Source organism: Stigmatopora argus, chromosome 16 (assembly GCF_051989625.1).
Source record: "Stigmatopora argus isolate UIUO_Sarg chromosome 16, RoL_Sarg_1.0, whole genome shotgun sequence".
Classification (NCBI taxonomy): domain Eukaryota; kingdom Metazoa; phylum Chordata; class Actinopteri; order Syngnathiformes; family Syngnathidae; genus Stigmatopora; species Stigmatopora argus.
The window spans coordinates 5,289,110-5,306,560 of NC_135402.1; the positions used below are offsets into that span (position 1 = coordinate 5,289,110).

A 17,451-nucleotide genomic window follows, 5' to 3' on the forward strand; every position below is an offset into this window, starting at 1 on the left:
AACAATGAGGAAATTTAAATATTCAAATTCGGTTCAGTCAGCCACACATGAATGAGAAGCCGTTGAGTTGAGATAAAAAGTAGAATGTATTGAAAAAGGACATTTATTTCTGGGCATTTCAAAATTGACTTTCCAACCTTATGTATATTAAAACTTATGTTTTGAAAAGGCGCCACATTTAAGAATTCTCTCTTCTGTGACATTTTAAATTGAGAAGACACCTTTGTCACTTTACCAATGCATCATTATGGGTTCCAAAATTACTACTTGGAAATTTGGTTTGCATCAAAACCGTTAGAAATTAACTTCTCTCTTTAGCTTACTTTTACAGTGAAAGTGCTGTTCCAGCTACCTGCTATTTTTTGGTTCACCACATTATTTTTTTTTTAACGATCCGATTCTCCGGCACTTTTGCAACATTAACATTTCTCCAAAAATAAGTGGATCTTTCCTTTCTAAAGTTAAAATTCTCGAATTGACGCTTCATCCAAATTAAGCTCGCTGAATCCACACCACAGTTCGAAAACCCTTGTTAGGCAGAACTTCTTCTATTATTAGATCTCAAGGAATAGCGAGTTCAACAAATTCCACACGGTGCTAATTAGTCTCCACATCTTTCCTCCGTGTCCTCGGGTAGGGATGACCCAGCGGTTGCGGAGGTTTCCCAGCAAAGCGATCTTTAGCAATTGTATGAAAAATGAAAAATCTTTCGAGAAGAAAAGCTTAGTCTTGCTCTCAATTCCCTCTTACTCGTGAACTACGGTTAAGAAAATAAACTGTGTATTTCTACATATAATGACAAATCACGATAATTAGTTTATCGGTATGCGCTCACCGATATATCGTTTAAAAAAAGTGTGGAGGTTTAATAAAGGAACCTTGAAGTTGCCCTTTTCACTATTAAAGTGTCTATGTTAACATAGACTAATTTAATTGTAAATGTTTATAACATTGTTGCAATAATACAGTGTTGCTGTGTCTATGTATGTTGCACTGAACTAAAAAATAGTTGCATTATCAATTTAATAGTTGTATCGTAGAATATTTTAGATTCATTTCACAATGTTGTGAACTCTGGCGTCACCTGACTATTTGTGCTTGGAGATATATCTTTGCACCAAAGATGTTTTTTTCCAAATGTGGTTTCTGCTGAAAACATTTCAATTCCAGCAAAATGATAAAAACCGAGTAGATTTTTAGCTGTCTGCTAATAATCCTCACTTTGCATCCAATGGAACCTTTCATCGACCTGTAAATCCTCCCAATTTGAGCTGCCACTTTTCTCTCATCTTTTAATGTATTTTAAGAAAACCCATTGCATCAGACATTTAAAGAAACAATCCTTTCAGCCAGTTGATGTTTTTTTTCCTGGCATGTGCTTACATTATGTAATAATGTAATATGCACTCCATTGACAATTATTTCTGCACTATCAAGCATCTGATTGATCAGTCAGATGGCCTTTTCGATAAAATAATGTACACTTCAACATTATTTTTTTGTTATTTAAGGGTTGGAAACACTTGTCATCTAAATAAACAACCATAATCAGCTCATTTCCCTAACCAGTTAAATCAGACAGGAATATCTGCTTTTATTCCCAACTGCTCCCTGTTTGTTTTCATTTTCCTACTTTCTCTGTGTCAGTTGTTCCGTCTCATTAAGTCATCATCCAATGATGAACGTGAAGGCAAGCAGAACCATTGCGCGAGGGAGAGAGGGTTCTGCTAAATTAAGAATAAAAGACAGTCAAAGAGATTCAGGGTGTGTTTGAGACGAGCGCTCTCCTCTGGCATATGCTTGTGGCTAATTTTAGCCTCGCAGGGCAGCGCACCGAATGTCCCAGTGGAGGAGTTGAACCATAGAGGGATCTGAGCATCAGCCCCGGCCGGCTTCTTTGCTCTCTCTTTCTCTCTGATGCAGGCTTTCTCTCCCTTTGTCATGTGTGCGTGGCTGCTGTCCTTTACAGTAGTTGCAGAAGGTTACAGGGATAATCACAATAGAGCACACTGAAAAAGGAATGACCATTCAAGGAGGCTTTTTTTGTTTTACATTTTCACTCTACAGATTTTGCATTTGTGAAGCACCATCCCTATAATTGATTATTCTCAGGCAATTCAATCATTTTTATGATCAAGTACATTGATATCTTAAGTTTTTGGAGATGTAAGCTGTTGTTAGTCTTTTATTTTTCTTTGTTTTGTTTTGAACATTCAGATGCTGGAATTACCACCATTTTATAAGGGTATAAAAGTTAAATAGATAAATATGGTGCTGCAACGCATGTGGAACGACAGTAAAAATATTTAGTATTTGATAAAAAAAGTTATGCCCTGACTTGTAAAATTTACAGTATTAAGTTTACCATTTTTTTTCATCTATACTTGTGCATCCATTAAGGATTGTCTTGTAGATTTTCTCTACAGTCTGCCAAATTTTAACCAAGTAGTGGGTACTAGACGGCTATCGTGGTGGGCGGATCATTGCTGCCAACTTTGATGACTCACAGCAAAGCGAATAACTATTATTCAGCAACTTAAGGTTAGACTTTGACCGAATGCCTTATACCTTTTTTTATTAGTGTTCATTATGAACTGTAGCTGGTAGTTTATCATCATTTCATAAAATTGCACAATTAAAAAGATTCACCAGTTGGTGTTTTGGGAACGAATATTAAATCTTGTTTTGTTTATGATTATGGGATAGTATATATTTTAATTAGTTACCCATTGGGTAAAATAGTTTTTTTTTTTACGATAGCAGGAGTGTGGTTCTATAGTCGTTTAGTTGTTTTGCGCCAATAGCTTTTCTAACTTCACATATTTATTTATCGTCCATCCAGTATCTTCTCCGCTTATCTTCGTAAAAACGGCGAACCAAAAAGGCTGTGGTTTGGCATTGATCTTTACTGTGAAGCGAACGTGACACCCTGCCATCCACCGAGCTGCCGGTTGATTCATCACTCCATGTGAATTAATGTTTTCGCACCGTTTCAGAGGTGAATGTGAAATTCTGCCACTTAACAGGCGAAATAGGCCCAATTAAGAGTCATTTCAGCCATGATTTATTAAAATGGGCGCTTTGAGGGGAAAATGGAGAAGCATCGACTTTAAAAATAGATCGCAATTAGATTAAATATTTCACTCGACAAATCCTGGAATACTAGGCTTTTATTACCCAATCAGCAATCATCACGTCTATATTTAATGGTTGCGGTCGGCGGAATTATGTAATATCAACCTGAAATTAAAAAATGGCTCCTAATTATGATATAGTTTTGCTGGAGCTCGCCAGATTGTATACGGAACCATAAATAACTTGGTTTAATGTTAAGTCATCTTCTTAATTATATTCCATCAAGAAAATTGAGTAGCACACTAATTAGCAGTCCAAAGACATTTAGTGCAGTATTACATAATTATACCTAATACGATGTATGTTTCTTAGAGCTTGTTTGTTTTGGAGTGCGTCCATGTTGAATTATGCACACCTCGACATCTGCGAGCGCGCAGCACAAAAAACAAGCAGCAGCGACCGCCGAGCCTAAAATGGAGCATTTTCTTTGCCTCAAAGAGGCTGAAATGATGGTTTCATTTTGCTCTGTTTTCTGCAGATCTTCCATATGACCTATGATCTGGCTAGTGCCGTGGTAAGAATATTTAACTTGATCGGCATGATGCTGCTGCTGTGTCACTGGGACGGCTGCCTTCAATACCTGGTGCCACTACTGCAAGACTTCCCCCCTGACTGCTGGGTGTCGCTAAACGGTATGGTTGTAAGTATCACCTTTTTACTATCTCATTCTTCGTTTTGGTAGATGCACGCTCCATAAGGATCAACGTATGTATCGACTGGTTAACTTTTTCAATTCATTCTGCCATTATTTAAAACGGGTTTTCTACTATTTGACGTCTGGTCCGTTTGAATTTAATTTCAGATGGATTAGGCGTCTGTAGACGTGAATGGCAGCCACTAAATTAAGCAGGATTAAATGGAAACAAGATCAAAACGCAAGGATAGGTGGTGACAATAGAGAGTGCCTTCTTACCCAAATCTGGAAATGTTCTGAATTTGGCTCTGAGAGGGGTTGTCTCATGTAATAACATGGTTTGAACCTCAGTATCTCTGGTTGCGCACCAAAATAGCATTGCTCTGTTGTGCTCAAGTAAAAGGGCTTTGCTACTTCTTAAAGTATAACAAATCTGCTTACGTGAACTCTTCATATAAACTGTTTTGGCGTTTTGTGATGCCCCATTTGGGATGTCACGCTTTTCTGCCTTCTGTTTGCTGGAGCGCCTCGTAGGGGAAGCGGAATGTAACAGCTGGCCTCAGGCCGTCCGCTGCCTCTTCGTCTAGCCTCTTCTTCCGACACACTCCCCACATGCAAAAACGACCGTTGCGAGGCATCGGGGGCTTGAGGTGCTAACGTCAGCCCTCCTTAGCGTCACCTCGCTTTACTTTTCGTGTCAAGCCGAGCCGACCGTGCGTGAGTCACTGCAAAACAAGCACAAGAGTGGTTTGTCTCCAAAAACCGCTCCGCTTCATCCCGATTATCAGTACTGAACTATGCAAAGACAGTCATTCCAATGGCCCCACATTATGAAAGTGTGACAAAGTCATCCAAAAAGCCTCACGAACTGACTAAATTTGCACTGTACCTCTCGTGCGGAATAATTGTCGCTTATTACTCTGCCGCCAATCAATATGAAATCATGAAAAAGAGTTAATTAGCTGCACCCTGCTGGGCTTCATTTGCATAAGGCGCTTTCGCCACAATAGGACGTTTTAGCAAGTTAAAATGGGTCTTTCTAAATAATTTTTTGATTCATTTTTTTAAATTTAGCATTCAGTTAATGGTGGCATTGATTGGAAATCCAACATTTGCATCAATGGTCCTGTTGACTTCGTGTGCGGTCGATTGGTCGCCGGTCGTTTGGACGCAGTCTTTTGGTTGCCCAATCGACCGTGTACCGACTTCGTGTGCGGTCGATTGGTCGCCGGTCTTTTGGTCGCGGTCTTTTGGTCGCTCCGACCGCGACAACGGGCGACCAAAAGACCGGCGACAAAACAAGGTAAAGCAACACGGTCTACGCATCAATAAAAGCCAACAATGGCCATGGGCAGTTTCACTGAGCCGACGTGTGAGTGTATAAGAGTTTGTATGTACATGCGTTGTCCCTTTTAAGAAGCTACGTCAGTCAGGGTCTTAACAAGTTCAGCAGTTTAACAAAAAACAATAAAAGTCCGGGAAATTTGGAGCTTTTCTTTAGCCTAATAATTACTAGGGCATTAAGTATGACTAAATAGTAATTCGCAGTTTGTATTTAGGGAATTTGAGCAACGATTTAATTGGTAATTATCACTTACCTTCCGGGCGACCAAAAGACCGGCGACCAATCGACCGTCTACCGTTGACTTGGTGCATCATGTTTTAGGACTAAGAGGAGTCCAGTAAGGACTGGTGATAGTGGCTTGTAGGCTACTTATCAGCTTGACTAATGGCCTTAGAGTAGCTTCTTACTTCCAAGCAGCCACATTGACTTAATCAGCAGACAAGATAATACTGCTGTCAGGTGAGAGGGTGATGGAGTCTGTTGGTGTGATTGTACAGAAAGCCAAGGGTTGATGGGAATTTGTAACTGAAGAGTTATACTATATATATATATGTTGTCTTTTGAGTGGTGTGAGTCAATGTGCGTATCTTTTTGCATTATTAAAAGAAAGTAGCAGCAACGTTAGTCGGCAGCAGACCGTAATTAATTGGAGGCCATATTCTTGGTGTGGCTATGACGTTGGAAGCAGTCATAAAGAATTTGCTTAACATCCCAAAAGATGGTTAACGTCGTCTGCAAGTGTGGCGCCTTTACTTCCCTCCCTCGGGGGTTCAAAGTCCGCTTTGCCTTCTGTGCACTGTCATTGAGAACAGCTTTTTTTTTTTTTTTCCATTTGCTTATGTAATTGGACAAATGCTTATTGTGCCGCACTTTTCCGTTTTATCCGCGAATGTGACAGCTTGCTGGATTTTAGCGAGTGATTTGATTGACTCATTAGAACAGTGGCGTGTGCGAATGCTCCATCAGGGGGAGAAGTTATTTGAAATGTTATTTTGTAATGCGTGCGATTAGTTACTTTAGTATTTTTCTGGTGGGTTCAAGTAAGTTATGTGAAAATGCATCCATATGACGATATCTAAGGTTAACAAATATCCCAGTTTAATTGGATTGCACGTGCATCATTGTCAAGAGTATACATTGAGATAAGAAATGTACATTTTTTGACCAATTGTCCATGACACAGCAAAAAATAGGCATTATTTTACTTGTTTTTTAGCTTGTGTTTGTCTTTTGTTGTACTGTAGTATAGTATATATTAGATTAATCAGTCACCCATTCATACTTAATTTTTTTAGTGGTTATATTGTGAGATGATTGTTAAAGTGAGCTTTTGGACGCAAATTAAAAAATATATGGGCACCTTTTAAGGGATTTCCTGGCTTAAATTCTGAGAGTGGTGGTCCCATTCAGACCACTCATGCAGATGATTGCAACACTTTGACAGTGATTGGGGATGAGAAGGTGTGATAACGCCAGCGCCCCACTTCTTTTAAAGAAATGTCGAGCGGCGGTATGAATATTAAACTAGTTGCCTATTTGGCAGCATGCATGTGGTGCTTAATTAGAACAAGTCGCTTGGAAACATTTTCTGCGTTGGGCTCATTTGGAGCAGCACCACTTCTAGCGGAAGCTGCATTTTTTTGTTTTTGCCTTTCTAATGGAGATGTGTTGATACCCTAATGAGTCAAACACACCCCTCCCTTCAGATGACTGAGCATTACATGACGAGACATTCTTTCAATCCGGGAGATGAGGATTCACGGATAGAAAATATAGGCTGGTGAAACAAAATCAATATGGATAATGCGTATGAGTGGCTTGCAGTGAGTGAGTCATGGAAGATAGAGGAAAAAAAGAAAGAGAAATCAAATTAGTTAAGAGGGTTGGTGTGAAAAAAAAAAAAGAACTGCATTTGTTTTTTTATGGCCCATGTAAGATGAGAGCGTTGCCAGATAATAATAGGTGTGACAAATGTTGAAGCTTTACAAATCAGAATTCCATCTTTCATGTACAAATTGTGTTTTTTGTGTACTCATTTAACTCACTGGCTGCCATTGCCAATGAGTTAAAACTGTGTTGGGCTCTCATTTGAGAATTTACAATAAACAAGACCTACCTGAATTAAGTTGTTACCAAAAAAAGATGACAATTTAATTCCCGGGGGCTGAAAAGTGACCCGCAGTGCAAACAACACAAAAATATGACATTGCACAACATGGTGCCGACGCAGCTCTCCTCCATCTGCGCGACAACGAGGCGAAAAGGTGCAGTGAGTCAGCTTTGAGGAGCAAAAAAAATAATATTTTGTCTCCACTGCTTCTCTAACCATGCATATCATGTGGCCAAAAACACCTGACATCCTCCTAAATGTCTTTTGTTACAGCAATATGGTTGACAGTTTTTTGTCTTCCCACAATTGTGCAAATTGGTATAGTGTGTGTTTCTGTTTTATGATATGAGCAAACTCATGATGTGAATGTGCTCGTATCATGAATGTATTTTCTCCATTAGAAACAACTGAATCCAAATTAATGTGTGCAACACTATTAATGATGATTAGCTATTGAATGTGTTCACTTGCAAATTTAAGAATTGGCTTAAACAGCATCCATTATTATTTTTTTTAAACATGTTTGGAGAAGATATTCCCCCGGTAATGACTAAGTATTGATTTTATAGTAGTGTAAGTGTGACAATACTCTCATTGTATGCCACCAGTAATTTTCCTTCTGGCTTAATGAACTGATTGGTGTGCTATTAAGCAGATAATGATTTTACAAAACAACTTTTAGAGGAAGATTTAACATAGCTATTTGCTTTTAGAAAGAGCATAATTTTGGGAGAGCTGTTGCGTTTATGTACATGGTAGCAGAATAATGAATGATACCAACTTGAACAAAACGTGTTTGGAAACTGGCAAGAAGTGGGGGACTCCATTCGCATGCCAGCTGGGTATACGGAGGTGTCGATTTTGGCTTTGTAAACTGGGCTTTCCAAGGGCAATTAGTTAGGCCTCCAAAAATAACGGTTAACCTCTATCAAAGAAAGTACAGTACCTCAAGGATCCACACCGCAACTGTGTACTACACCACAACAATCATTATACATGCATTCTTTGAACCCCCTCCCCCATTATTTGGTCTCTTATCATTCCACGTGGGCTCTGTGGCTGGTCTGGTCGCCAAGCATGTTTGCTCAGCTTTAGTCTGATAAATGGCGAGTCAACAAGACGATTAGAGAAAAAAAATCAGACGCAAAGCTGGACAGAGCACTGCAAATATCCACACCGGACGCGTGGTTATTATCATTCTATTTGCGGCACAGGAGGCAAATGACTGTCATGTTAAAATGCTCCAGGGTCATTTGTAAAAACAAGGTGACTCGTGAGTAAATGTTCAGTGGTGAAGCATAATGTCATGCACACTGATTGTGATCCATGATGGTCTTAGTAGTTTGAAAAACACTTTTAGGTACTGCAGGGCATGTCTATTTATTTGGAAACTCTTTTCAACCAGGTTTTGCCTGAGGAAAGGTTGATCATTTAATGATGGCTTGAATGTTAATGTAAAAGTCCAATAGAGGTAATGGCAATCTGTTTTTTTGGAATATATGTATGTTTGGGTCACGAATAAGAGAAATGCTGAATGGTAATGCGGGACTGAGCTCTTGAAAATGTGGTTTGAAATGAGTTGGCAAAAATAAACAGTGGGAGAGAAGGCTTTCTTTTGCTTCTCACCGGAGAAAGGATGTCTCAGATGTGTAAATAATGCAAGTTGAGCTTTTTTAGTACTGCTGTCGACATGAACTCTTTTTCACCCCTTCGGAAAATGGGGAAAGAATAAGAGCAGCTACAATAAAGCAGGAGAAGTATTCGTAAATGGTTCCGGCGAGGTTGTGGAGAATATGTTTTGTCTAAGGACGGTTCATCATCAAGAAGTCCGGCCTCCCTATGGCTTCTCCTCAGTCTCATCTGTCTGTCTCTCTCTCCCCACCCTGGCAGAACGTATCCTGGGGAAAGCAATACTCGTACGCCCTCTTCAAAGCAATGAGCCACATGCTGTGCATCGGCTATGGTGCCAGGGCGCCGGTCAGCATGTCGGACCTGTGGATCACCATGCTTAGTATGATCGTGGGTGCTACGTGCTACGCCATGTTTGTGGGCCACGCCACCGCGCTCATCCAGTCGCTGGACTCCTCTCGACGGCAGTACCAAGAGAAGGTAGGGTCAAAACATCCTGCAAGTTACATTAGTTTTATTTTTTTTCCACTTCTTGTCATTGACAATGCCAGACCTCCAATCATTTTTGACTGGGTTTAAATTAATCAGACCTTTGTTGTTGCCAATGGCAGGGAATGACAACAACAAAAAACTCCAATGTATGCACATACGGTATTTATTTTATTATTATGTGCATGAATTGTGCTCATGTAGAATTCCAGACAAGCCAACATCTGGCAATTCCTAGAACACGTGGTTGTTCCGGATGGGCTGCGTGCGCCACGCAACAATCAGATAACCCGCCTTATAAAGTACATCTTCAATGTACATGTGTAGTACTCTTATCCAGGATTATAGTCAGTATGGGTTTGAGATTATGATTGAATAACAATTATAAAACAAAGACCAGACCTTTATACAGATCATGCAAAAGCTATGTATTGACCAAATATTTTTGGGGATTTCCGCTTCAAAAAAATAGATAAGAAATGGAAATGTGATAAAGTCAATATAGAAATAAACAAAAATATTGCACACAGATAGTGAATGGCTGGTGTTTAAAAAAAATGTGGCCTGGCCATTATCTCTTTACAGACACACACAAATATACATTTGGACATAAAATATGCTTCAGAATGAACATTTTTGTATCATACAGTCAACAATTTGTCCATGGATTTGTTGCTTTGTCCATGAAAAATGTTAATCGGCTTCTTCTTCTTTTTTCTTTTTTCGGTTTGTGGTTTTTTTTTAGCTTCTACTTTCACAGAATAAATTGCTTTTTTTTGCACATCATTGGCGCGTTGCCTTCTAGTGAATATTAATGACAGCAGGTTGCCCACAGCAAACATTGAAAGTCACTGAATTAGTGGCATGCCTTTTACTCTGCATGGGCATACTGGACATCTGCTCTGCAAATCGGCTTCATCTACATCCCACTTCATCCTCCTGAAATGTCTTTCGGGGCTTTTGAAATGGCATTTTGAGTGATTTACCCAAAATTTGCAATTACAATAAAAAAAAACTATTTTTCACCTACTGGTGTATATAGGAGCAAATATACATTTAGACATTTATTTTTATATACATACCTTACATTTATACACTATGTTTTTAGTTTGAAGCAACATCTCAGTAATGCCTTCTACTATATGTGAAAACATACACTACCAATGACTTGAAATAACAATGAACCTTCACATTGAATTGCCTTGTGTTGAGTGACCAAGTATGTTCCAAATGACCTTTGGTGGAAAATGAAATTTTGTTGTGTTAACCATTGCATGACCCATGACTGCTAACAAAATTGCCACTTATAAGTACCATTACATTGCCAGAATTTGGATTCTCTCATGTGTAAATCTACAATACAGATGCTCTTACCTTTTAAGTGAGATATGTGCCAGGAGTGTCATTTTCTTGACTCACTACACTGCTAATGACCCAAATAGAAATGCAGTTATTTCAACCTTTGCACCATCTATAGAATTGAGTATGAATTGAAAGACTTCTATATCAACCATTACACTAACGGCCTTTGACTTTAGTTTCTGTAGAAAGTCCCATGTGCTTCTACCATGGATGTGAGCAATCTACAGTAACCTGAATATGTCAGTAGGATGTTGCACAGGCCGGTAGCTCACTACCTCATATTACCATCATGGCTCAACTGCCCAACAGCACTATGCTTCATGCCTGTTTGAAATAATGGCAAATACAACCTTGGGTAGATTTAGCCTAGGGGGCAACTTTACAACCACCCTACTTCCTCTCGTACATGCCTACCTTGGTCACATCTTGCATAGTTTTTTGTACTACAGTCAAAATCAAAGGTTTATTCAGTCGTCATCCCTCAAACTAAATTATTAACTGAAACGTATATGCTTCTGTCTCGTCTTTGCCTCCCACAGTACAAGCAAGTGGAGCAATACATGTCCTTCCACAAGCTTCCGGCAGACATGCGGCAAAAGATACACGACTACTATGAACATCGCTACCAGGGCAAGATCTTCGACGAGGATAACATCCTTAGCGAACTCAACGACCCACTCAAAGAGGTGAGAAAAGGTTGACTGATGAAAGATTGAAGGAATGTCTACCTTGAGAGCACCTGAAAAAAAATCTCAAGAACTAAAAAGATACAGAAAGTCTGGATTTTTTTTCTATTCAGTGACCATTTAAGGCTCATTGGATTTTGCCATGAGATATTGACCAGTTGCTACCAAGTTTTAACCACGTTTTTGTCAAAATTTAGTGCAAAAATCTTCCACACCTTCCATCCACTCTAGAAAAGCGTAACATTGCTTCTGAGTCTTTTTAATTGTGACCAAGCATTAACACACAGGAACTGAACATCTATAATCAATATTTCAATGTTTGGTATGAATAATATAGACAAGAATTGTCATAAAACCCATGCGAACGTAGCATACAGGACTGTCTCCCATTCAGACCCATTAACTGCGCTCAATCACCAGTTCTGCAGAGCCCAGACACTGGAAAGGAGGACGCAGAGTGGATTTATGATTATTACCTACGATGCGGAAAATCCTTACAGGCTTTTTGTCCACTCTGCAGAGTAGGCAAATCTGCCTAGTGACAATGACAATCCAATCTGCCCCGTGGGACTGGCGACTAAAGAAGAACTGAGTCCCACAAAAATACACATCTTCATTTTATTGTGAAGCAATAGTCATTTTATGGATGTGCGCAGTTTGAAAAACACTGGCTGTTTTTTTTGCTTTTTTATAATGAGGATTCTCTTGCCCCAGTGAAATACATCTAATCCAGACTTCCCGTGGTAACATCCAAGAGCTGAGCCGGGATCGTTGGCTGCCGGCCACCTGACTGTTGTTGGCACCTCGCCTTCCTAGCCAAATTTGGAAGGAAGCGTGAGGAGGTTTGGATGGGGTGGGAGTGGAGGGGGTCATCGTGGCAGCGAGGAGCCTCTCCACTCAGCAGACTATGTGCAAAATCTGGCATGTCGTTTTATCACAAGATTAAAGCCGACACTGCTGGCTCCGGCAAGTGTGACCACCTGGGAAGCATCAAAACTGCTAAGATGCCAATATTATGAATAAGCGTCTAAAAATGCATTGCTTAAGTAAATATGTAGGGTTTTGTTTTTTGCTTTTAGGTTTTTTTGTTTGTTGGTTGTTGGTTTGAAGCTGCTACGTTATAAATAGTCTACTACTCTTTGGGAAGATATGTTCAGATGTGGGTTAGATGGAAAGTATAATTTGGGGGGGCGGAGAAAATTGGGGGCAATCATTCATTCATCATTTTATTTCTTGCCTTCCTGAACATTCCGTTAATAGTAGTGCCAACCATTACAGCAGCTTCACCAGCCATATTTTTGTCTGAGTATCAAACTCCTTTTTGAATAATGTGTGTAGCGCGTTATGTAACATAATATCATGACTGTTCAAGTCCATGGCCATGTGACAACTCTTTAAAGAAGTATTGTATAAGCAAAGATTTTTCCCCGCTAAGAGGCTTCTTGAAGCATGAAAACTGATCACTATCCGATTTTTTAGTTCTGGTCCACGATTGAGGTCATCGTCCTTAGCATCTGGGTAGCCGTTCTGTAGGTTAATGTCCCATTATGTTGTATATAGAAGAGGTGAGGGAGTCAATCACTTGCCACGTGCTGAGCAACTTCCAATCTGTGCCCCATTGGGGGTCAACGGAAAATAAACACCTAATCTCTAGCTGGGCCACGAATTCTGGGATGATTGGGCAAAGCTCATCAGGATCTGAGACCCGTGCCAAAAAATGTTCTTCCAAGCAGTACTTTAGAGGTTTTAGGGATAAGGCAGCAATATGCGCCCCATTCATTTTGTGCTGAGCTGATAATAGCAGCTGGAGTGGTGCTGATTTTTTTCCATTTTTTTCCCCTCGCTGCAATATCTCCTGGGATCTCATTTGTTGTTGTTTTTGTTTCCCCCCAGGAAATTGTTAACTTCAACTGCCGTAAGCTGGTGGCCACCATGCCGCTGTTTGCCAACGCCGACCCCAACTTTGTGACGGGGATGCTGAGCAAGCTCAAGTTCGAGGTCTTCCAACCAAATGACTACATCATCCGCGAAGGCACCGTTGGCAAGAAGATGTACTTTATCCAACACGGTGTTGCCAGCGTCATCACTAAGTTCAACAAGGAGATGAAACTGACTGACGGGTCCTATTTTGGAGGTATGCCATCAGTCTTCCTTAACATCACAAATTTTTAGTCCATATTTATTCAGTCATTGGTCAAGGCTTCTGACAGATGAACTTTAAAGGGCCAAAGGCTAGCTTTCAGTCACCATCGATGCAGTTGTTGACCTGTCTACTTGTCAAGAATTTTCACAGTCACTTGCTTTTGTACCTCTCTTTTCTCCACTCTAATGATAGTTACTATACTTGCAGCCCACCATGCGATCTGTGTGTGTCAGCCATTTTACGCAAGCACTTCAGCTGGCTTACTTTCCTCATGTTTTGATCTCCTCCATTGGTTGAGTCTAAAGACTCACACACTACTTTTGTATGTTTACATGCACGCAAAAGGTGTAACAAGTAACTTTACGCGCTGCTTTGTTCTCCCCGTAATCATGGTCAAGCACTATATAGTGAGTGTACAGACTGATGCACGCTGAGTTGCACCCGAGGCGCTTCGTTGGATGCCTCTCGGAGTCAAATTAATGCAGATTCTCATTATGCAGCATTGGCCGCTTGTCAGCCCCGCTGCCGTTATGTAAGCGCTCATCTGGCCGCCGGAGGAGGCCAAGGCGTGGATCAGGCATCCCCGAGGACACAGAGGTTGCCCCCCCCGCCCCCGCTTGCTCAATCCTTCCCACCACCCCTGCTACACGGATACACATTGCATAAACTCTAGTAGCCCTTCCGCCCCCTACTCTATATGTTCCCACAAACACTCCAGGCAGTGACGAAAAGTGGATTGGACGTTCATTCGGTGGATAATCAGAAGCTTTTACTCTGCTTTTTTTTCTTTCTCTCCTCTCTCAGGATGGATAGCATCTATGCTTTAAATGTCAGATGCAAGCCCCCTGCCTCTCGTTTACTCAGACAAATCAGTGTCATCTCAGTGTGACGGAAAAGTTTCCTATTTTAAGACGCGCTTGCATATTTTATGCCTGTTCGACAGGCACCACAGAGGCGAGCAGAGGGTTCTAAGAATACTGCCATTTTGGCGTCTCGCAGGCAAGAATCAAATAACAAATTTGGCCGTCTTTTTTTTTTGCATCGCCGGCGTGTGTATAATACTAAGGGGGATGCTGTCACATAGCGTCTGTGCATTTGTTCATTTGTCAGTGTGCCGAGCTAGGAGATCTTCGTCGACACGTAGTGCAGAACAGCTCATTCAGACGAATCAATGTCTGGTTATGACGCTAGCGATCACAGTCCGGATATGAAGTTATGTGTAGTGAATGATTTTATAGATAGGTGTGTGTTTGGAAAGATGAGGTGATCTGAAGTTAAATAGTTTGATGGGATGAAAAACATGTACACACGACTATAATGAAAACCACTACAAACTAAATTCTAACTGTTTTTAAAACTTAAAAATAATTTAAAAAATGAGTTTGTTGCACTAATTTACAAAGTAGGAGCCTTGCTCTAGAAAAACCTAAATCAAAATGTTAAAAAATAATCAAAAAGGGTTTAAAACCATGGCTGAAACATAACTATTTAATACAGACCTCAAAGTATCTCTGGTGGGAGTTTATTTTCAAACCTTTAGAAAATATCAAAACCTCTTTTTTTAAGTTGAAACGTCCAAGTGAGGCAAATTCAAGATGGCAAATGAAAAAAAATGTTGCTGTCAAGCCTCCCAGTTTAAATGAATTGGACACCCGCTTTACACGCTCATGTATGCATTTGTCAAGAATAGTAAGAGTACAATAATGCGTTTTTGCTTTTCTTGGGTTGTGCCTGTAGCTAGCTACCAGCTGTTGCCCTGCCGTCCAGCTGGTAATGCCACCCGCCCACGTGTGCACTGGTGAGCCCTGAGTCGGTCGGCCGGTTGGGAGCAGATGGTTGTACGAAGCCGGGCACCGGTCTCCTTTAGTTTTCCATTTTTCCTTAATGATTCACATAAAGACGGAAAGTAGTGCGATGAGACGGGGGTGAGCAAGGATTAAAAAGCAGCCACAGGACACCATTAGCATATTAACGAGCTGAACTTGGGAAGACTCAAAGTCACAAAGCGACCCGGGCCAATGACGCAAGGGTCCAGCTCCTGAGGCAAGATTTGCAAGTGAGAAATGACTCCAGGGCCCGTAGAAAAGAAAGGTTTATAGTAAAGATACAATCCCCAATTCCAATAAATTGCCTTCAAGGTTATTATGCTTAACAAAAACTGGCATTGGAAAAACAAGGAGCTTTATTTCCATATCAAAATGATAAATACAGTGGACCATCATGATATGAGCACCTCGCTTACGGGTTTATTGTGATATGAGACACGGCACGAACGAAAATGAGTTTCAATGCATGAGCAAATTTTCATTCCACAAGCAAATTGCAGGAAAGACTTTCTATTATCGTGTCCGCGTGTATGAGCGTGGCATACGAACATCGTGGATCAACAGAATGCCCCATCTGCCACTCATTCTCATCGTCTAATTTTTATCAACGTGCATCCGGATCATTTGTGATCAACCAGGAAAAATGGCAACCAAAGAGTAGTAAGAAAATCATCATTGTCAATAGCATTGAAAGAGTTAACTGTCCAGTCTTGTAGCTTCGAAATAGGTGCCTGTTAAATCTGGCCTTCCCACATCATTTCAGCATTCACACCTCATTCACACCCCCAGCGTGATGGTGTTGCTCCAGCGTGGCACACACATTCAGTGCTGTTTTCATGACATGCTCCTACCGAAGATCACAGCTCAAGTCCAGAAGTAAAAGATTGAATCGCCAACAGATGAAAAAGGGCTGCTTTCTGTCAGATGTGGGGATGAAACGTGGGCAAAGCTTGCCATGGGGTTGTTATTTGGCTGGAGTTATTTCTGAATTGATTCTATTGATCAAAAGAAAGCTCTATAACACCAGAATTGTTTTACACTGCGAATGTAGAGTTGTAGGACAAATAGGGGTGAAATTTCTAGTGTTGATAATGCAATATGGCACAGGTGTCAAAGTGGCGGCCTGGGGGCCAAATCTGGCCCACCGCATTATTTTATGCGGCCCGAGAAAGTAAATCATGAGTGCCGACTTTCTGTTTTAGGATCAAATCCCAATGATTATAGGTGTATATTATATTTCCTAATTTTCCCATTTTTAAATCAATAATTGCAATTTTGTAATCCAATTTTGTGTTTTTAGTTCAAAAAGCATTTTGTAAAATCTAAAATCTAAATAAAAATATTTTGTTTCCTTTTGAAATGAAAAATTATTAAAAGACGTTTTCCCTTACTAAGAAAAAAAAGCTCATTATTTAAAAAAAAAAGGATATTTAGGGCTTTTTGATCAGTTTGTTTCAATCTTACTTAAAAAAATATATATATAAATATATATAGATCTCAATAGTATATCTAAAATGGTCCGGCCCACGTGAAATCGAGTTGACGTTAATGCGGCCCGCGAACCAACCCGAGTTCGACACCCTTGCAATATGGTAAATTCTCAAAATAATCATAAAAATGTGATCTTGTCTTCCAGGATCATTTGGCAACTCCTATGTACATACACTATTGTAGGCTCAACTTAAGCTTCTTGTGCGATCATATTCAATGATATTTTCTCAATTTACTGTGGTCCAAAAACACTTGGACAGTGGGCCACTGCCCCTAGTTTGGACACCACTGCACTATTCATTACTATTGTCCAAAGTAGAACATACGTTTGACACACAAAAAGGTCCTCATCTACAATTTGTGCATTGAAAAGAGTGATGAATTGTATGGACGTGCTGCTACGTGGTAGTGAGGTACGCAATGCAAAGCGGTTCAATCCCTTCATATCACGTAGGAATGACCAATGCTTGCAAAAGAGACAGCTGGGTTGGTGCAATGCAGCGATGCGGTGTGATGCTTGACAGGACACGACTGCATTGCATTAAGGGGCCATTAGCCGTGCGGCGGATGATAAATGGTCTCGACGTCGCAGAAGTGACAG

The 17,451-nt window shown here is 40.4% G+C and overlaps 1 protein-coding gene across 1 annotated transcript in view; it reads left to right on the forward strand.

Annotated features, from left to right (window-relative positions):
* hcn1 (hyperpolarization activated cyclic nucleotide-gated potassium channel 1) overlaps positions 1 to 17,451 on the forward strand; it is a 49,888-nt gene that overhangs the window by 22,603 nt on the left and 9,834 nt on the right. The window contains exons 3-6 of the mRNA XM_077622980.1: positions 3,614 to 3,775; positions 9,115 to 9,333; positions 11,244 to 11,390; positions 13,284 to 13,524. Coding sequence (XP_077479106.1) covers positions 3,614 to 3,775; positions 9,115 to 9,333; positions 11,244 to 11,390; positions 13,284 to 13,524 — 769 coding nt within the window. The remainder of the gene's footprint in view (positions 1 to 3,613; positions 3,776 to 9,114; positions 9,334 to 11,243; positions 11,391 to 13,283; positions 13,525 to 17,451) is intronic.